Below are 22,596 nucleotides of genomic sequence, written 5' to 3' on the forward strand. Positions count from 1 at the left end.
TTACACAAGAGGACATGGGTGAGCATATATAGATGTACTTTTTGTCCACTTTTGCATGCGCACAGGGCTGCCACTTGCATGTGCAGCTGTACTTTTTATCCTTTATCTCAGTATTCAAAGTTTATTCACATCATATCACACAGTGTAAGATTCCCGTCAGATACACATACTTTCAACAAAAAAAATTAAATACACTCGGAATACAAATGAATGTGATACACATACTTTTAAAGTCTAATTTAAATATTAATATGCACTTCATGAAATTAATCAGGTAAGTTTGACATTTAAATGCACCTAGCAGGGACATACGCAGACAGCACTAACATGAAATGTTTCAGTTAAAGCATCTGACATGTAGCTGACTAACTGCGTAATTGAGAAACTTGAATATTTCATATTAGCATCCCAGTGGTTTTAACTAAAGTCACAGATGCACTGATGTCAGGTCGAAGCTTAACAACGGTCTATGACGACATGCCAGAGCATCATTTCAATGACATTGAAGGTGCATACATCACCTTCCTTGATCATGTTCTCCTCGCAGAAGCTCTTCCAGCCTGACCCAACCTGGTGGCTGGTATCCTTGTATGGGAGAACACGCACTTGCCAAGAGCTGGTGCTGCTCAATGAGGTCTTCAATGTGACCGTGCAAGCTTCCCGGAGACCAATCGCGTTGCAGAAGGCCGCTGGAAAACTCTGCATGAATTCCAGTAACATTGGTCAGAGAAGGAATTCTATAAGCAGCAGTTGATGATACAAATATTTTAGTGGATGAATACTGAATTCCTGTTCATGCGAGTTAGATGGCATGCTCTTGAAGTGCATATATAAGTTCTTTACAAACGCTGCACAAGGTCTGATACTATGGAAATAAGTAGTTCAACATACAAATTTGTTTCCTCGTGTATCATCAGTTAAAAACATTACATGAAAGGATATTTATCTGTTTCACCATTCAGAAACGTAAGATTGTCCACAGAAGTTCTGATGACATATCTGGCATTTTTTTCATTTCATAATCTTGAAACAAATTAATCTAATTCCTAATTGGAGCATACTGATATCAATAATTATGGTACTTACAATACATATTTTAATCATTCTTGTGCTTATCTCCTTTAACCATGCCGGTGGCCCAATCACATATACACCTTGAGCACATGATGATGCATTCTTCAAAGAAGCCATGGAGCCTTTTTGCTTGTTTTGATCATCACTACTTAAGCTTTCATTCCTGCTCTTACGCTTGCTACTGGAAGTAAAGGGTGTTTCGTGCTGTTCCTGAGCATCTGTTATTGTTGGTACTTGATGATAAGACAAAAGAGACGTGTGTCAGTTTTTAACTCAAATTCAAATTCAAACAGATCTGATTGATCTTTTCCTTACAACGGGTGATAGTGATGTGCCACATTGTGCTTTCGATGACACTGAAGGTGCAGATGTCGCCTTCCTTGAGAATATTCTCCCGGCAGAACCTCCTCCAACCCTTCCTGAGCTGGTAGCTGTCATTCTTGCATGGGAGACTATGTACCTGCCAAGATTCACTACCATTCCTTGAGGTCTTGAGTGTGATCGCACAACGTTCCCGCAACCCAATACCATCAAAGAATGCTTTTGGCAAAGACAGCAATAATTGCAATCACATTGGTTCCAGTAAGCAGTCAACAGTTCACTATATATCACAGTGGACGAATATTGACTGCTTGATCTAAGTTCCGTTTCTTTTGTGTTTGATAACAATCACTCAAGTGCATACACATGACAAATGGCATATAAAAATTTCATATTATATTATTATTACCTAGTTCTGACCTTAATATATTGATTTGTTTCTTCCAGTCACTCTGTTACATGTGCATATATTCTTAGAAGTTACAGCTACTAAGAACATGTCAGTCTCTATTTCTCAATGAGGAACTAAAATCTTTTGATTTGTTTCTTCCTGTTAGCGTGTGCATATAGCATTAGTAGTTAGAGCATCATTTAATCATATGAACATGTTTCTCTGAGGAATTCAAAGCCAATATCTATGTTTCTTCCTGTCCCAGATGCCATATGATAGCAGCTGTTCAGCTCATATTATTTTTTAGCATACAATTTAATCTATTTAACAGGGAAATGCTTGCACTTACAATATGATTTTTAAGTGTGTTGGCATCAATCTGCTTCTCTATCGATGATGGTGGCGCGATCTTGAATGATGTTTGGTTCCAAGATGCTGTGGGGCCTTGTGGTTCCTTTTCTCCATTACTGCTTGGCAAATTGTTGTCATACTGCTTCTGAATGGAAGCAGGTTGTGCTTCATGCTGCTTCTGAATGGCAGCAGATGGTGCTCTCTGCTGCTTCTGAATGGAAGCAGACGGTGCTTTCTGCTGCTTCTGAATGGAAGCAGATGGTGCTCTCTGCTGCTTCTGAATGGAAGCAAATGTTGCTTCTTGCTGCTTCTGAATGGAAGCAGATGGTGCTTCCTGCTGCTCTTCAATATCTGGCAATGTTGATACTTGATAAGACAAAAGAGACATGCACTTCAGTATTTAATTTAACTCATTCACATCCATTGCTAACAGCTTAAAAAGAAAACCATAGACATAGTTATATTTTGCTCACTTTGTCGACCTCTGTTTTCTTGTGGTTGAACTCTCTCTGGTATCCATTTGGCCCATACACTTTGAGTGTAAACACCATGTTTCCCTCATACCGTAGCAGCAGAGCATTAGCTTCAGTAATGTCATGAAACTTGAGAAACTGTGACCAACCACCTGCGAGGAACACGCCCGTCCAACCCATTTCGAGTTTAATGCTGTAAACTTTGCCAGAGCGGCCAAAAACGATGGCCGTACGATTATCAAGTAGCTCCATGGGGATATGCTGTTCCACAAACTTAGCAGGTATCAGCTGCAAGAACACATAGAGAGAAGAGAAGTCAGGTCATGACAACAAGTGAAAGCAAAGTCAACAACGATATGCGCACCATCTTTTCCATGAAATCTTTTGGAAGCACTCTGATGAACTGTGGCTTATGGGTGGAACCTTTGCTGCTTGCCGTTGCTTCACCTGAAGAGAATATATGAGTTACCAAAAAAAACTAAATCAATTAGATCTTTTTCAGAATCCAAGAAGAACACCAACATTACAAAGAGAAGAAAAGGGTAAAATTACCACAGAAAATGTTAGCCTCTAATTAATTTCTGAGACATGCATGGAGACCAATGAGAAATTGGGGGATCTTTCCGTACCTGCAGGTGGAGCTGGAGCGCCGAGCTCCCTGAAGCAGCAGGTGGCGTCGAACGCCTTGGCGGATAGCACGCCGCGGCCGCGGTGGCGGAGGACGAGCCACCCGGTGCCGACGCCGCAGGCCTCCGCGAACTCCGGCCACCCGCGGCCCAGGAACGCGCCGTCGCCGTCCTTCCCGACCTCGACGGACCAGAACTTGACCTTGCCGCCGGCCGGGCCAACGACGAGGGCCTCCGCCGCGCCGATTTCCCCGGCGAGCTCGTCGGGGATGCGCTGGAAAGAAAGGGCAAGATCAGCCGGAAGGTCAGTAAGTTGCGCGGCGGCGGTAGCGTCGGCGGCACTAACCAGAGCGTCGCGGGAAAATGGCAGCAGCACCCGTAGGTGCTTCTTCGCCGTGGCGGTGCCTTGTTTGCCGGGCCCGGACGAAGCCATGGCCGGCCGGGGAGTTTGCTCGAAGGTGGTAGCGAGGAGTGACTCCTGCTGCGGCTGCTTGGTGTTGGGTACCCAACCGGTCAACATTCGGCTATTTAGTGATGCTTCGATACGTACGCTACTAAAATTTTTACTTTGAGTCACACAAAAGGGTGCAATATATCAATGTAAAATTTTATTTTATTGTTTACCAACCGGTGAGTTTTGACTTGATGATACCCTCTTCATATCCAAGCGTTTTAAGTTTCGGAAATAATTTATACTCAATTTTTCTTCGATATAAACCTCTTTCCAACAGTCTTTCTTTTCCAATCCAATTACCATATTAAGAGAGTGGATAAGAAAATAATATTCCAACAGTTTTTCTTTACTTTTCCCTTTTCCCACTAACTATTGGGACAACCCAATAATTCATCCCAATTCTACCAAAATAAAGGAGGAGTTGTGACTCTTCCAATATAGTAGTTGGATTGGAATGAGATTATTGGAAGACTACAAAAGTAACTCTCCTAATAACGGTGAAAGTGACATTGGTGTATCCTATTAACTAGTTATTAGGAAACATTTATGAGGGACCGCTAGAGATGCTTTTTGCTCCCTCTTTTAGTAACTCTAATATATGCTGCGTCACTTTCCATTTTGTCGATAAAAAAATAAATACCTCTAAATTGTATGGTATAATCGATGTAGTTCAGACACATGAATAATTTTAAGATAAAGTACTCTAACAAGCAACGTATTGAAACAAAGTTTTTATGGCTATGTCAGTCACGACATAATGTAACTGCCATTGCCCATTGCAGTGAAGTAGATGAGCCACGTAAGCTAGAATGGAGTGGAGCCTCGAAGGCTGCATCCAACTCTGAATGAAGTGGCCGAAACTGGAAGGTGCTGCTGCTGGGCACCTCTTTGCTTTGGGCGGGGTCCATGGTGATATATGGGTTACGAACTTAAGCCATTAATTGTTAAGCATCTCTTGCTTTGGGTGAGGTTCATGGTGGTACACGGCGCTACGCCATTTTTAAGGGTTTCATCCTTATTAAATGACGTGTCACATAAGCAAATATGATAATATCATAAGATATTTATGAGGAGGGAAAAATATGGGTTTCATGGTGATGAAACTAGGCGTACATTGTTTCTAAGGCATGAAAAGTATTGAAATTGTCGTTGAGATTTACAAAGTTTCATTTCATCTCATTTGGTCCAATCATGTGCACCATAATTAAAGGTTATGATGACTTGCCTATAAAATCATGACATGAAGCTAAGCATTGAAGGTATGATTTCATCACTCACAAAAAAAATGATTTGAATGATGTAGCTTGAAAACTATCCCACGAAACTTGTCACTAAGGAGGCCGACCTTAGGGTTGAATTTAGACTTCAACACCTCTAGAAGTTCGGGCCCTAGCTCCTTTTTGGAAAGCAAGAAATATTGCTTATACTTTTAAGGAAAATTAATGAAAATTCTAATCAAGTATTATGTTTCTAATAATAAATATATTTCTAGCTTCATATATATTCTCTTTTGAGGACACATCATATCACAATAATATTACATAAAATATACACATGACCAATACATGACATAGAAAAGATGGTGTACACATAAAAACAAACAAAAACCGATCGTTTAAAATGTTATATTTGTTTTTAAAATATTGGTTAAAAGTTCACCCGTAGACCGTCAATAGCTAAACGATATGTGTTTTGAATCAGAGTATAAACAATTGCATGTGTGAAAAAAAAGTTTAAAACATGCGAAAGTTACTGGACTTTTGCATATAGAAATTCCCCAAAAAAAGGACTTCCATACAAATGAGCCTTAACACAAGCACATAAAAAGGCGAAGGTACACAGTCACCTGAATGTGTACTGATATAACATGTACTAACATAAAGTGTACTTTCCATACAATGCTGACATGAAAGTGTACTTTCCATACACGTAGCGGAGGCACTCATCTTCACTCTAGCAATGATTGATGGGCAATATAGTTCACGTGTCCAAGTCCAAATTAATAGACTTATATTTGCGATTGTTTGGAACAGGTGTTTCGTTCTATAGTAAAAATACAAATAATAGGAAAAGGCAATAGGTAAAGATCATTTTAAGATTAATTGAACTGAAACTTGGCTTATTGCCATCTGGTTGCTGGTACTCCAGAGGGTCCCAAGATTTGTCCGCAACCAGGAGTGGGTATATATATATATGCATAACCCAACACAAGGAGGTGTATTGATATGCACAAGTTTCATACAATTAAGCAAGTAGTTCTGAAACATGCAAATGCAAGTATCTAGGACATCAGTAGTAGACAGAAGTGTTGAAGCCAATCACTCAACAGGCCAAGCCAATTTGCTGATGACAAACTTGCACCTTCCATAATAAGAAGAGTAACACCAAGTGACACGGTCGCTGACATACTATCTAGCCGTAGCTTAGTGGCGTGTGCTCTCTACATGCCACAGCATGGTTTTGATGACTTTGAAGGTGCAGATGTCACCTACCTTCAATCTGTTCTCCCGGCAGAACTTAATCCAGCCTGAGCCAATTTGATAACCACTGTTCTTGTACATGAGCACCGGTACAGAACTGACTTTTGATGCGCCCCCTTTTAATCCCGTTTAATGTAGGCTCGAGAGAAAAGGGGTGCACGGAGCTTTACTCCCGGTTGGTATTTGCAAACGGAACTAAAGGCGTCCTTTTGTCCGGGTCAAAAATCAGCCACCCGTAGGGGACTCTTTAGTCCCGGGTGAAAAAATCAGCTACCCGTGAGGGTCCTTTTAGTCTCGAGTGGTAAGACCAACCGGGACTAAAGGTCACCATTTTAATCCCGGTTGGTGTTACCATCCGGGACTAAAGCTCATGACACCAACCGGGATAAAATGTAATCTTTTATCCTGGTTGGAAATACTAACCATGATAAAAGGGTCCCCCATGGGTCGCTAAAAAAGAATTAAAGTCCTCGGACCCTTTTTATCCCGGTTTGTAATACCAACTGAGATAAAAGGAAACCCCTTTTATCCCGGTTGGTGTTTCAAACCGGGATAAAAGAGTCCCCATGGGTGCCTAAAAAAGAACTAAATCTCTCAAAACTTTTTATCTCGGTTTGTAATACTAACCGGGATAAAAGGGGATCTTTTATCCCGGTTGGTATTACAAACCGGGATAAAATGGTCCCCCAAGATTTAGTACAAAAGGATTGCATCCCCTATATAGTCAGATGTGGTGTGTAAGTGGGATGGACTTGCGACCCTGGTACCCCGGGTATCCCGGATTGGTTTTTCGGGAGATTTTCACCCTACCAACCAGGTAACCGGGACTAATACCGAGTTTTCTTCCATTTCTTCCGGTGGAGATCACGAACCTGCCAAGACCTGCTACAATTGGTTGAGGTTTTGAGCGTGATAGTGCAACATTATCCAATTGCAGAGCAGAAGTTTGACGCCAAAGACTGTAATAAACGGAATCACATCTAGGATGGATTCGGATGGCAGAAAATCCGAATTATCCGATATCCGTATTCAATTTTAGTTAAATATGGATATCCGTATTCGTATTCGTTTTAATATGGATGTCTAAATGGATGTATCCGTATTTGATTTTTAATGTTTTTCTCTATCCGATTCCGGATTCGTATTCGACAAAAATATGAAATATCTGACATTATCCGTATCCGCAAAGAATAAAGTACCTAATGAAGCCATCTAAAACTTATTTATATTACTAAATACTAATTACAAATGATGTTAATTTTAATATTGCTAATGAAATAATTACTTGCACCATTTAAACTATTAAAAAATTATCCATATGACAAATTAGTAATTATGTTAACCTAATATTACTAGTGATATATAATGCTAAAGTTTAATTAATTTTAATATGACTATTCATATTAATTTTAAATACATTATATTATTTATTAAATGATAAATCATATTTAAATATATTAATGAAGTTATTTTTATTATTCAATGATATATATTTATGGAAATACTTATTTTTATATTTATTTTGATATATTTAACTATTTATTAATAAATATGTTATTTTTAATAAGATATCTATTAGGTACTATGCTCATAATTTACTCCCTACTTTTAACATGAACCATAAAGCAAAATTGACACTTGTTATGACGATACGTTATAGAGGATATGTTATAAGACGAGCAAGTATCCGAATGCGAATCCGAATTCGAACCATTCGTTTTGTATTCGTATCCGTATTCGAATTCGAATTAAAATATGGTAAATAGTGCTATCCGAATTCGATTCCATCCGTATCCGATCCGAATCCATCCCTAATCACATGGGTTAGACACCTGAACACAGTAAAGCTATGCTAACTATCCACGTATCACTGTGAATGTATACGACTGATACATCTTAATTCTTGTTCATCTAGGCATAAGTTCTTTAAATCCGATACTCTGTGAAATGAACTAAGAAGTAACAAATTTGCAATAGTACGCACATTGATGCTATCAATAATTAAAAATATCAAATGATGTGTAGTTTCAGATTCTCCAAAATGAGACATAAGCTTGTCAACAAATCTCAGATGCCACGCTGTATCCTAACAACTTATCAGTTCGTACTCATATGTTCAAAATTGAATGGCTTCACTGCTGTTCCTAACTTTAAAGTACCAACAGGAAAAATTATTATTCTTACAAGATGCTTTGCTATTGAGTTGGTGCTCATCTCTTTCTGTATCCAAGATGGTGGCCCAATCTCATAGACAGCCCTTGTGTATTTTGGAGCCTTGCTTAATGAAGACCTTTTGCCCTCGTTCGTCCTTCACTACCTGAACCACCCTTCTTGGTCTTGTCTTCCTTTCTGGAAGAGCAAGGTGACTCCTTTTGCTTTTTAGTATCTGCTAATATAATGTTGGTGCTTCAAAAAAAAAGGAATACATGTTCTTCAGTATTTAACTCATATTTAATCCATTTCCAATAGATCTGTACATATCAGAAAAAAACTGATTTATATCTGTGCTTACAACGCTTGATAGTGACATGCCACAGCGTGGTCTCGATGATGTTGAAGGTGCACAGGTCGCCTGTCTTGAGCCTGTTCTCCTGGCAGAAGCTCTTCCAGACATCTCCTCGAATGCAGCAGTAACTCTTGTATGCGACTCCACGAACCTTCCATGACCTGGTGCAGTCCATTTCTGTCTTTAGTGTGATTGTGCAAGTATTCTGGAACCCAATCCTGCGGCAGAACTCTATCGACAATGGCTGCAAGCATTGAGATGCAACAACTGATTTCATTAAGCATCAACATTATATCATATGGAATGAACTAGATTCTAGTTTGTTTATTGGAATGAACCAGATTCTAGTTTGTGAAGCGAAACTTCAGGGATGTCGATAAAAGAGGGATTATAGATAGAAGGAAGAAGAATATAAAAGATATAGGATTCTGAGGTGTATGGTCTATACATTATATCATAAAAGAGGCGATGTGATAAAGCGTCAATATAATTAAATAATAAAAGAGAGAAGCGGTGAAGCAGACTGAAAATTGAGCTTACTAGAAAGCGCTCTAGCATGTAGGTGTTGTTGATCTCTTTCCTTATCCAAGATGATGGCTCAATCTGATAGTCAGGTTTCTTCAATGACGGTTTCGCGTTCAAGGAAGTCACTGAACTTTTTGGCCTCTTGTTTTTTTCACTGCTTGATTTCTCATCATTGTCTTTACGTTTCCTGATGGGAGAAGGTGATTCTTGTTGCATTTCAATATCTGTCAATGTGGAGAAGACATAAGCAGATGTTCATATATGTCAATAGAGTCAGTAATAAAAAAAATCAATTCTTTTTCTCACTTTGGTTAATTCCAGCATCCTTGGTCTTGAAATCTTTCTGGCATCCACTGAGCCCGAATGCTTTGAATTTGAAAACCATGTTCCCTTCATATCTCAAGAGCAAAACGTCACCTTTGGATATTCCATGAAACTCCAGAAACTGTGACCAGCCACCTGCGAAGAACATTCCTGATTGATCGTTCTCAAGTTCAATCTGCCAAAATTTGCCAAGGGGGCTGAAAATGACAGCTGTTCGGCTGTTCAGGTACTCTTCAGTGACATAACGTTTCACAAACCTAGCAGGGATTATCTGTAATGACATATATGAAAGTAGAAACTGTTAATGATACATCTCAAGTCTAAACATTTAAGGAGATGTCTAGTTTGAGCAAAACATAGTATCTGGAAGAGTTTGCAGACCATCTTCTCTGTGAAATTGGGGTAAATAATCCTGATGAACTGTGGCTTACAAGAAACCCCTTTCCTGCTTCTGGATGCCATAACTGAAGAAAATGTGAGCTATAAATATCAGTACAAATTGAAAATCATAGTATTTGATAATTATTAACAATAACGTAGCCAATAAACAAGATACATAAATACGCTATACATGATGACCAGTTCAACTGTAATTTAAGGGACCATTTATAACCCTGAATTCCACAGAACATTTGTATGAATTTCAAAGGAAAGTATTCTACCCTTCACAAAGTGTAATATACCGGGGAAAAAGTGTATGATAATAATTTCTTAATGATAGGCTCTAATGCCATTTTTCAACCTTATGCGCCACCAGACATTTCTAATCCCTTATTGAGGTAGATTTATGATCTACTTCCCAACCAAATATTTTCCTACAGGCATATACTTCCCTATCCTAGTTTAATATGAGATCATTGTTTCAATTCGTTCGAGAAAGATATCAAATGGACTATAATTTCTGCACTCAAATCTTGGAATCTGAAAGTAATCTTTTCAGTCCTCAGCTGATCAAAAAAAAGTACCGAAACTAGCATAATCTTGTAATCTGGAAGTAAGAATCCTTACGTGCCCGAGCTGATTATTACGAATTAAAAAAATCCGAAAACAGAAATGTTATGTTCACCTGCAGCTGGAGCGGCGAACTCCTTGATGCAAAAGCTGGTGTCGAACGCCTTGAAGGTGAGCGCGCCGCCGCCCTCGTGGCGGAGCACGACGAACCATCCGACGCCGACGCCGTGCGCCGCCAAGAATCCCGCCCACCCGCGGCCCAGGAACGCGCCGTCGCCGTCGCGGCCGACCTCCACGCGCCACACCTTGCCGAACGGGCTGACCACGAGGGCCGTCCCCCCCGGCGCCCCTTCGCCCACGCCGCCGCCGGCGTCGAAGCACCCGGCGAGCTCGTCGGAAATGCGCTGCACGCGGCCGAGAATCAGTGAGTTCAGTAGACCGTCAGTCAGGTGAAGGGTCGGCGCCTGAGTGAGCTCGAGGGCGGCGGTCGAGGGAGGCTGTGCTTACCATCTTGTGGAAGGACGGAGGCACCAGCACCTTGAGCTGCTTGGCCACGGCGCGCGCGCCGGCGTTGCTTCGCGATGAAGGCATGGCGACGGTGGATGCCGTGGAAGACCAAGCGACAGTACTGTGCGGGACTGCGGGTGGCCTTGATCGCCTTCGAGTAAAGCAGAGGATCACGGAGCGACGGTTCGTTGCCTTCTTTAATTAGGTTACTCATCAACAGCGAAGGTATCCCATATCTAAGAACAACTCCAATAGTAAAGTTAAAATGCTAACTATCAGGTTATTTATGTCAAGAATAGATCGCATAGTATTCCATGTCTCCGTCTATTCTAAAATATAAGATATCCAAATATTCAAAATTTATTCTCAAATAAAATCAGTCACTGCAATTGTTCATTTAATTATTTTCGGAGTTGGTAGGATTAGTTTAGCTGAGAGGAGCAATAGCTAAAATAGGCTCTTATTATTCACAACTGCTATTAAAAACTAAACAACATGACTCCTCGCTGTCGCTGTTTAGACCCGGCAACCTACCGACAGGAGTGCCTGAGGTAGTGTTTTGGTTAGTGGATCAGGAACTCGAATGTAAACGCAGACACACGATTTAGATAGATTCGGGCCGCTAGATTGCGTAATACTCTACGTACTGTGTGTTGGTTGGATTGAATTGCTTTGGAGGAGGTCGCTGTCTCGCCTTATATTGCCGGGGGTAGGGTTACAGATCGATTGGTTACAAGAATACTAGTCGGATACGCCTAGAAGAGCTCTACTCTTATTAAAATGAGTATTTTCCTAATCCTCGACTAGTTCCTGTCTTTCTATGTAGACTACGTCATCCTGCGCTATAGTTTCTATGTCGGATGCATCTCGGTGTCCAACCCCATATTTAGGACTGTCCAAACCTTCTAATGAGCCTATAGATGTATGTACGACATTCATGTTTCATTTCACCAAATAAAGGAATAGAAAAATTTTATGGAAAGAAGATCTGTTTGAGGTGCATCTTTTCAACAGAAGAATTGTAATTCCGCGGTTCGTTTGGGGCACCAGCTTTTGCTACAAATATATAAAGTTTCTCGGGAGCCATTTTGAGACAAGAAGTACTACTAAATGGAATGGGTCCTTAGTTTTAGTCAACATATTTACTTTTTTGGAACACCAATATTATTCTCTCCAATATCTTGATTGGACTTTTTGGAATGGTAGGGTTAACTTATTTCATTTAATAAAAATATAACATTTTTACTATACTCTGTACTCACCATTATTATGGCAATATGCGCTTCAATACCTAAAGGGATATTTTGTATACGATGGAAGAGGATATTATAGATATAATGAAAGTAACACTCATCGTGTTGATGGGATGGAACGTGCGAAAATTCACTGGTAACTCCCGATAGAAGCTATCACAACCCTCAAACTTGTTTTGGGATCCGTGCAATGGTGTCTTTTAGTGCATGTATTTTTTTTATTTTCTTTGTATCCGTTTTTTCTGAAAAGTCATTGTACATGTGTCAAAAATCTTATTTGAGAGATAAGACATAAAGCCATTTTGGGCATACGAGAGAGAAGAAAGGGATGAAATAAATTCTGTACACACATGTGATTTACCAACTGTACCGAGCTGCCAAATCCATTCAAAATTCAAAATATTACCGTTACACATATCACCCTATGTATAATTTTCACTAATAAAATTATATCCACTCCAACCGTGCAACGTTGTGCAGTCACAATGCACTATTGTATTGCTTTAGCCAAACTCTTATATTAATGTTATATGGCGAGTGATGTACCCCTGCATCAAATAAATTATCTCACAATCTTTTTGCACAATGATTCATGAGAAGAAAAAAATACATAGTACAAATTAATTGTTCTGCAAATTAATATGCAGAAAACATGAGAAAGAAAAAAGAAAGCGATGCCTCGGTACACTATGGTTCTGCATATTTACTACTGTACAGCTCGGTACATCATTGTAAGAAAAAATTGAGCAAGAAAAACAAAACAGAAGTAAGGAACAAGCTGTCCGGAAGGAGAAAGAAAAACAAAATAGAAGCGGTGAATAGAACTACTGCTAGTAGTGGAAATGCCTTTGTGTTGCCTGTAGTCCTGAATGCTTCAACCCTGACCTCTCATCTTGCTTCAATTCCTGTGCATTTTTGTTTTATCGGAAGTATTCCATATGTATTTTTTTTATTTTAGTTCGTATATGTACCAAGAGGGGAATCTAGTCAGGGTGACTTGACGTAAAGTCTTGCCATGAGTACACCTCTTTTACAGTAACTTTTTAACCCATCATTCCACTACCTCATATGCGTTGTACCCCATGGTTTCTACCGACCTGCCACTTTTTTTCAAAATTTAAAATCCAACCATTTGATTTAATAATTTTATACAAAAGTTCTTATCTTTTTTTTATCTATATTAATGCTAGTTACCATACCTTTTTATGCGCATAAACCTATCGTACCGCACATGTTCTAACCCTAGTGTTGTGTTCGTTCTGCGTGTACATTTGAGGTATGCAAATGTGCACTAAGAAAATTTTACGTACATTCAAGGTTACGCAAATCTGATGGAAAGCAGATGAACACATCTAATGAACACATAATTGATGAACAACGGTTGAACCTATAAAAAAATATGTTAAAAAGAAAATAATTACATCTGATGAACGCATGAACTTGTTTGTACCATAGAAAAACACAAAAAAAATCGCACCATGAAACAAATAAGAGGAGGAGCACATATCATCTAAATCAAAAAGAAAATAAAAGAATAGACATCATGATTAGCATTTTTACATCTTCAGGACAGAGAACATTTGCAGCACTCCACTAGTTTCACACCGTGCTTAGGGGGGGGAGAGAAGCCACACGCGGGAAGGTGGTAGCAGCGGCGGCTTGGGAGCCGCGCACCTAGCTCCGACCTCCCCGGCCCCACGTGCTGCCACACCACTGCCTCCCCTCTCCCGGTCCCACATCGCCACGCCGTGGCTGGGAACTTCTGAGGCCTTGCGTGTCGCGCCACCTTGGCAGGGCTCCGGGGCTCGTGTCGGCACCATGTCTGCCCCCGCGCACCATGGCCGTCGGGCCGGACGACCGTGGCACGGGCCACCGCCACCGCCGCTTGCCTCGTCCCTGCCCTCCACACTGACGGGTGAGCCTCATCCCGATGCCCGCGCCACACTACTGCTACTGGCAAACGCCGCCTAGTAGAGTAGTCGTGCGGGCGACGCCATCGCGGACGCTGCCACACTAGGCTTGGCATCGTCGTCATCGGTGAAGAGGCAGTATTGGTCGTCACCGTCGTGGAGAGGACCGATGGTGCTATGCTGTTGGGCGAGCCCCCGCCCGACGGCGGAGGCCGCGGCTGCGAGCCACCGCGTCAGCCACGCCCGCTCGCCCCACCACCTGCCGCCGCTCCCATCCATGTCACGCTGCGTTGCCTCCCTTTTGCGCCTCATGCCTGCGCGGCCCTGCAACTTATTGGGTCTAGATTTGGATCTAAAATGGGAGAGAGGAGAGAGAAGGAGAAAATTCAAATGAATTTGAAACTGTGGAGGGAGGAGAGATACATTTTATTTCTTGTACGAGTACTATGGGTCCGCGTACACAATACATGAACATGATAGAAATTTGCTGCCTAATAGCTTTTACAGATCTCAAAATGTACCGCAGGGGTATGGAATGGCCAGAATAACACCCACCCAATCTTCAGGAATACTTAGGGCGTGATTGGTAGCTGGGAGGGGGGCATCCGTGGGACTATCCAGAACCGTCTCGTGCACTCTCGCCTATTCGGTTCACCTCCCCACACGAAACGGCCGCACCCCCTCGTTCACTTTCCCTATTCCATCCCACATCCCTCCGTCCGCCCAGAGGCTACCTTCGCTCGCGAGCTGGGATGGGGCGATGCGGGCGGGAAGATTTTGGGCAACCGCGGGAGATGGCGCCGTCCTGGGGATAAAGTAGTGGGAGGCTAGAGTTACCGCCCCATTCTCGCGCCACTTCCTTACTCCCCTCTATTCCCCTGGTGCGCCTTCTCCTCTCCCTCCCCTTGTTCGACCTATGTTCGCTGATGGGATCGAGGTCCTGCGGCAGCCTACTGTTGGTCCTCCGGTGCTGTGACAGTACATCTCCCCCTCCTCTAACACTGGTTCCTCCCCTCTCCCATGCTGATCTGTTGATTCGTCTATTTTTGTTTGGCGTCGATGAACCCTAGGTTCTTATATTCTCAGATCTGTGTGGTGTTTTTGTTTATGTACATCTGGATCTATGTTTTAGTGATGTGGATCTATATTTATTCATACTTGTGGATCATATTTATCGATTCATGTATTACTGAGCAAAGTGCCTAGGTCGATGATGAATCCTTGCCGCCAGAGGAGCACCCTCGAGTGTGGCAGCCGCTCTTGGATAACATGTAGTTATGAATGTTTGCTTGCTTAACAACATGACCTCAAGTGCTTGTACTCAATTCTAATGAACATTGCATTGTATTGGTAGACATGGATTTCCAATCTAGGCGTCGAGCGGCTGCTGCTGTGGTTGCTGCAGTGGCTGCATAGTTTTTCATGTGGTTTAGGAGGAGAGGTCAAGATGCTCGGTCCATTACATATGAACCCATGGCAGAGAGGGACCAAGAGAGGATAACTAACCTAAGATTCATTTATGAATCTGATGATGTCCATTGCGTTAACCTGCTAAGGATGAGAAGGGCACCTTTTTTCCAACTGTGTGACTTGTTTTGTTCGAGAGAGTTGGTTATGGACAGCATACATGCCGCTGTTGAAGAATAGGTTGCAATGTTTTTGCATATTGTTGGTCACAACCAGCGGTTCAGGGTGATTAACATGATATTTAGGAGGTCACCAGAGACTATTAGTAGGTTCTTTCACCAAGTCTTGTATGTAGTTGGTGAGTTGAGGAATCAGTTGATTGTTCCACCATCCACTAGTGTCCATCCTAGGATCCATGGCAGTAGGAGATGGTACTCATATTTCAAGGTTGGTGGCCTTTTCATGAATGTAACCAACTGACCTACCCATATGGTAGTAACATTTTGATATGGTTATTTGTTTACTTGATTTAAGACTGCATAGGAGCAATTGATGGAACACATGTCTTAGCTAGAGTTCCTTTGAAGATGCAAGCTGCCTTTAGAGGCAGAAAGCACACCATAACTCAAAATGTTCTGGCAGTAGTGGACTTTGACCTCAGGTTCACATATGTGCTTGCTGGTGGGAGGGATCCGCACATGATGCTCTAATTTTGGCTGATGCCCTTGAAAGGGCTGATGGCCTTAGAGTCCCACAAGGTACCATCCATCACATATACACAACATGCCAAACAAATTGCACCCACTAAACTGATAAACCATGTTCATTTGTTACATTGTCTAGGGAAATTCTTTCTTGTGGATGCTGGATATGCAGCCAGGCAGGTTCCTGCCTCCATTTCGTGGTACAAGGTACCACTTGAGGGAGTTTGGTTCCAATAGACCACAAAACCAAAGAGAGTTGTTTAACCTAAGGCATTCTTCTCTTAGAGTGAAAGTAGAGAGGGTTTTTGGTGCGCTCAAGAATAGGTTCAGGATCCTTGACAACAAGCCCTTCCAACCTTACAAAACCCAAGTAAAGCTAGTTCTTCCTTGTTGTATTCTGCACAATTGGATACTTAGGCATGGTCAGGATGAACATCTCCCCAGTGAAGCTGCCTGGACTCCAAACTCCACTGATACTCCCTTTGAGCCAGAGGATGGTCCTCACAATGGAACTTGGGCACAACAAAGGGAAGCATGGGCTGCACAAATGTGGCAGAATAGAGGTTCTTCTAGAGTTTAATTCCAATGTTGCAATGAAGTACTTGAGGTTTATGTATTGTTTAGTAGCATTGATGGAACTTGTAATATTTGCTGAGACCTATGGCAATTTGCTATGATGTTTATCTGCAATCATGAACCTTCATTTGCTTTGATATTTATTTCTTAAGTACATTTTCTTATGTTGTTCTAGATATGATCGGTACTCTAATTGTGGTTAAGAAATGGCTGAGATGGGTGAGGATCTTGTTGGTGTTGTCAATGAAGTTGGAGCTCAGGGTAGGGTGGCAGCTGGGGAGGAAGCCAACCGAGCAGCCCCTCCACCCAATGGAGCCGAGGTTGGGGGGCCAATGCAGTGAACCAGTGTTCAGTCTGCCTTCATGCTTAGGAGGTTTCACTATCTGGTTGGGCAAGGGCTTAAAACTGACAAAGGCTTTAAGGAGGTTCATGTTAGGCAAGTTGCTAGGATGGTTTCTGAATTTGCTGAGGTCAATGTCACCACCACCAAATTTGCAACCACCTACGCAAATGGCGCCAGAGGTGTGTTAAGACTGTTAGGCTCAAGGATATTAGTGGTGCTATCTTGAATGAGGATCATCACATGATAGTTCTTGAGAAGGAGCATCTAATAGACCATACCAAGGTTAGGCTACAACCACATATGTTTAACTGTTATGTGTAATTGTTGCCCTTTGTCTAACTGTTATACCATATGTTTGCCCAACTAGGATCACCTTGCCCATGCCAAGTTCTTAAACACCCCTATTGAGAACTATGTTCAGATGGAGGTCATTTTTGGGTCCAGCTAGGCTACAAGTAGGTTTGCCATGGGTTCCAATGAACCCTTAGGTGTACCAACTGACCTTGGCCAACTTGAGGGAGATGTTAGATTAGAGACCATTGACTTAGGTGGGACTGAAGCTAATTCTGGTAAACCAAATGAAGCATCCAATGGGGTGGACAACTCAAAGGGTAGTGATGACAAATACAAGGAAGGAAGAGGTGGTAAAAGGAGGAAGTTGTGTGATGAAGAATACCAACAGATGCATGGTATGATTGTAGCTGTTGCCTCTATTGCAAATGCCCTCAAGGTTCCTCAGTATAATGAGGTCCATGAGGATCTATATGACTATTTCATGACCTGCCCTGGGTGCTCACAAGAGGTAATGATGTGTGCCCTAGTGTATCTGCTCAAGAACAAAGTAGAAGGTTTGTGCTTTGTTCAGATGACAGAAGCCCATAGGATCCTGTGGCTGAAGACCTACCTGAGCCAAGGCTACTTCTCCTAGATGCCATTTGATTGGCATATGTGCTTTTGCTAGTAGCCATGCTAATTGTCTATGCTATAGTCTGACTTTTGGGGTTGGCACTAACCACTAATGGTGATGATAGAGACACCATTTGAAGCCTGTCCAAGATTGAATATATTTTTGTATAGCATAAGACACATGGTGTCACCTTCAGTAGGTGATGAGGAGGGAGCTATGAGGTGTACACATGAACACCTGAACTTGTGGTTGTGATGGACCTATCCTGTCTTTGTTCTGGTTGTTTGTTTTTTCTTCGTGGTTGTCAATGACTTGTACTGAGGGTAAGACCATATGCCTGTGATGATTCCATTTTTTGCCCAGTGTTGTTGTTGGGTAACATCTGATGACCTTGAGCTTGTGAGGAAATGGAACCTTCTTCCATCTGGTGTTGCTGTTCATATTTCTATTTCTTGTCTACCTATTTGGCTGGTTGTTCTGTCTTGGTGGTTGTCAATGACCTGTTATTGAAGGTAAGACCATATGCATGTGATGATTCAATTATTTGCCCAATGATGTTGCTGGGTAACATCTATGACCTTGAGCTTGTGAGGTACTGGGACATTCTTTGTTCTGGTGTTGTTGTTCTTGTCCAGTGATGTTACATGTTTGTTCTTTCTTATTCTGGTGTTGTTGTTCTGGTGTTACTGTTCTGGGACATTCTTTATTGTTGTCACTGATGCTCCAAGCTCAATGTCAAGGGATGATGCAAAAACAAAAAAAATCTGAGCCCAACTTTTACTCTACCATAATTTCTTTGATCATACTACACCTTGCAATTGAATCATATTTTCTTTTCATTATAAGGCACAATGGCTTGGTATGTTGTCTATTGAGGTAGGAAGTCTGGGGTGTATGCAAATTGGGTCACATGCCATCAACTGGTTATCCAAATTGTTGCCACAAGAGTTTCACTTCCAAAGAAGAGGCAACTGCATTTTTTCTTGAGTTCACTGGTGATTCAGATGTCCAAGTTCTTTCTTTGGGTCCACAAATGGCGGTCAACACATATAGTTGGCTCCATATCATCATTGTGATGGAGCTTTATATTATTATAGGACTATTTGTAGTAATTAGTTTCCTTTGGAAATAATTTATGAACAACTATGTTTGTAAGATAAAAAGAACTGACCAATTACTCATGCTAATGAACATTGGTGGTAACCTCACCAAAATGGTCCTGGGGTGTTCTGAATATCTGCCATTCATTCTACAAAACAAGAACTCCTGTGCAATCTCATACAATAAAATAGTGCATCCAATTCAACCAAACAACAGCTTGGATCATTCAGCACGACAGCAATGTGCAACCAAACAAACCCAAGTGCATCAGGCCATCCCGCCTCCCGCTAGCCGGTACCACCCCTCCATCCTGTATGCCTCGCTCCTTTGCAACCAATCACGCCCATAATCTTGATTAGAAACTGAATGCCTTCATGCAAACCTTCAAAGAAAACAATAAAAAAAAGAAAAGCAGCTGCTAGATGCGCGTGCAGAGCCACCAGGCTGCGCCTGCGTTGATGTGCAGGCTCTCCAGGGTGCGGTAAACGGCCCTGAGCTTGATGCGCATCCAGATCCCCTCCCCCGGCCCCCGCACCCCGCCACCCGGTGCCCCTGGCCCGGCCGTCGCCCCCAGCCCCGGCGCCCCGCCCCACCGGTCGCCCCCGCCCCAGCCTCGGCGGCCCCGCCATCGGCGCCCCCGACCCGCCCGTCGCCCTCGGCCCCGGCGCCCCCGCCACCGGCGTTCTAGGGCCCTGACGCGCCCGCCACCCTCGGACGTCCCCTCGCCTCTCTAGGCCGGCGTCCCTCACCCTCCCGGTAATCAATCTTTGTTTTTCAAGTTACAAAATTAGAATTATAAATTAGAAAAGGGTAGAGATGTGGTAGGATGAAATAGAAATTAGAAATTACAAAAGTAATTAGTAATTAGGGAAGGATAAGATAGAGAGGTGGTAGGGCTTTTGTTTTAGAAATTAGAAAATGATGTTTGACTTGGGAATCTAAGGTATAAGAATTGTATGTGGAAGTCGGCCATCGTGTCGTTCCGTTGTTGTACATGTGGTTGTCGGCCATCGTGCCGTCTTATTTGATGCAGGTTATGGAAACCTCCACGTGTAGGGGAGGTGGTGCCGAAAATTTAACTTGACAGTTGTATGTTCTTTTTTTGCAGAAGAGGCTACGTTACCGTCCTCGAGTCGTCACTTTGTACGATAGCAAGGTGAGGCATCCTACACCTCTCTTTCCGTATGATGTTCGTATATCATGTAACCTAGTTAGAGTTTTGGTAGCACCTCCCAATTGTTCTCCGGATACACAATCTCCATTCCAGGACGTGTATTTGGAGAACAGCGGGGAGGTGCTGCCGAAATTCTATCTTGGGTCGGAGTAGACCATGGAAACTAAACCCACCTACACATCCTCGGGTGGGATTAGGACCTATCTTCACCTAATAGACAGTATAGGAACATGTAGATGCAACGTGAGTTTTTATATTACTCGCTGATATGCTAGAGGATGGAGGATCGTCAGTGGATGTACACGGGCTGCTCTAGTTAGAATTCGTTGACCGATGAATGGATTAACAAGACCGATGCTTTCTTGGAACGGGCATTTGCAAGGATCAAAGGAGGAAGAGATACTTGGTGTCCGTGTAGCAAATGTGGAAACATGCGTCAGCAAACCAAGCTAGACATGGGTAAACATCTTGTTAGGCACGGATTTACGTTAGACTATACCAGGTGGATCTACCATGGTGAAGTCGATCGTGGGAGGGACGAGGTCATCAGACAATGCATCGAGAAATATGATGATGATGCCGGGGTGGGAGACATGTTAGATGACTATCATGAAGCTTGTAGGGAGGAGGAGCCAGAGGCTACTGCAAAGGCGTATTACGACATGTTGTCTACGGCACAGCAACCCGTTCATGGGCATACCAAGGTTTCTCAACTGGATGCCATTGCACGTCTAATGGCCGTGAAGTCCCAGTTTAGCTTGAGTCGAGACGCCTTCGATATTATGTTGACAGTTTTTGGGAGCCTGCTCCCGGAGGGTCACATCTTGCCAAAGTATATGTATGAGACACAAAAACTTCTTCGTGCACTTAAGATGCCATACGAGCAGATACATGCTTGCCCGAAGGGATGCATCTTATTTAGGAAAGAGTATGCGGAAGCAAAGTACTGTGTAAAGTGCGAATCGTCTAGGTTCCTGGAGGTAGACTCTGGTGACGGTCAGAAGAAGCAGCTTGCAATCCCTGTGAAGATCCTACGGTACCTTCCCTTCATACCGAGGATCCAACGGCTTTACATGAGTGAAGAATCCGCAAAACAGATGACATGGCATAAAAACGGACGTCGATACAATACTGACAAGCTGGTACACCCATCCGATGGTGAAGCCTGGACAAAGTTTGATGCGATTTATCATGAGAAAGCTCGGGAGGCTCGTAATGTACGTGTTGCGCTGGCAATAGATGGGTTCAATCCTTATGGAATGGCGGCTGCCCCGTACACCTGTTGGCCTATGTTTGTTATCCCCCTCAATCTCCCCCCTGGTGTCCTATTTCAGCGACAGAGGATATTTTTATCATTGATAATTCCAGAACACCCGGGGAATAATATGAGTGTGTACATGGAGCCTCTGATTGATGATTTGGTCCGTGCATGGGAGGAAGGGGTATGGACATACGACTGTGCTACAAGGACAAACGGAAGGGGTATGGACATACGACCGTGCTACAAGGACAAACTTCAAGATGCATGTTTGGTACCACTACTCCCTGCATGACTTGCCGGCATATGGTATTTTCTGTGACTGGTGTGTTCACAGGAAGTTCCCATGCCCAGTATGCAAGGCTTCTTTGAAGTTCATTTGGTTGACGAAGGGTGACAAGTATTCTTCGTTCGACAAATATCGACAATTCCTTCCTCCTGACCATCCTTTCAGACGAGATATTAAAAACTTTACGAAAGATGTCGTAGTTAACGACCCCCCCACTGTAGATGTTGACCTTAGCCACGGTTCGTGCTCAGTTAGACGCTCTTGAGGTCAATAATCATGATGGTGGTTTTGTGGGATATGGCGAGCAACATGCTTGGACTCAGAAGTTATGCTTGTGGAACCTCCCCTATTGTGATGACCTTCTTCTCCCACATAACATTGATGTTATGCACACTGAAAAGAACATGAACATCGCCGAGGCCATCATCGACTTCTATGCTGAATACAGAAAGATGAGGGTCAAAAAAGAAGAGGCCAGGACAATGAACCTGACCAAGGAAGAATTCATGGCGGTACGTACAGAAAGTTAATATTTATTATTTCTGAGATTTATTACTCTTAATTTCTTTTGTTATATGTCACACACTTGATGATGTAGGTGCCTCCGTGGTGGTGCCGATCCTATACCCGGTGCTGGGAACAAATGGTGGATGTGTGGTTGCAGCCCGGGTGGTTGGAGAACCACCTTGCT

At 42.6% G+C, this 22,596-nt stretch overlaps 2 protein-coding genes across 2 annotated transcripts; both read right to left on the reverse strand.

Moving 5' to 3' along the window:
• Positions 1-242: 242 nt before the first annotated feature.
• On the reverse strand, positions 243-3,718 carry LOC101761164 (putative B3 domain-containing protein Os04g0347400). Its single transcript, XM_022828497.1, has 8 exons — positions 3,583-3,718; positions 3,240-3,510; positions 2,975-3,057; positions 2,611-2,898; positions 2,136-2,528; positions 1,390-1,534; positions 1,087-1,307; positions 243-699 (listed from the first exon to the last, which is right to left on the reverse strand). Exons 1-8 carry the CDS (start codon positions 3,667-3,669, stop codon positions 457-459), a joined length of 1,731 nt encoding a protein of 576 aa, XP_022684232.1. The 5' UTR covers positions 3,670-3,718; the 3' UTR covers positions 243-456.
• Positions 3,719-8,159: 4,441 nt separating this feature from the next.
• On the reverse strand, positions 8,160-11,123 carry LOC101768344 (putative B3 domain-containing protein Os04g0347400). The gene is made up of 7 exons (XM_022828735.1): positions 10,984-11,123; positions 10,592-10,880; positions 9,907-9,989; positions 9,508-9,796; positions 9,217-9,425; positions 8,683-8,920; positions 8,160-8,576 (listed from the first exon to the last, which is right to left on the reverse strand). Exons 1-7 carry the CDS (start codon positions 11,065-11,067, stop codon positions 8,560-8,562), a joined length of 1,209 nt encoding a protein of 402 aa, XP_022684470.1. The 5' UTR covers positions 11,068-11,123; the 3' UTR covers positions 8,160-8,559.
• Between the last annotated feature and the right edge of the window lie 11,473 nt (positions 11,124-22,596).

The sequence above is a fragment of the Setaria italica genome, chromosome VII (assembly GCF_000263155.2).
Source record: "Setaria italica strain Yugu1 chromosome VII, Setaria_italica_v2.0, whole genome shotgun sequence".
NCBI lineage: Eukaryota > Viridiplantae > Streptophyta > Magnoliopsida > Poales > Poaceae > Setaria > Setaria italica.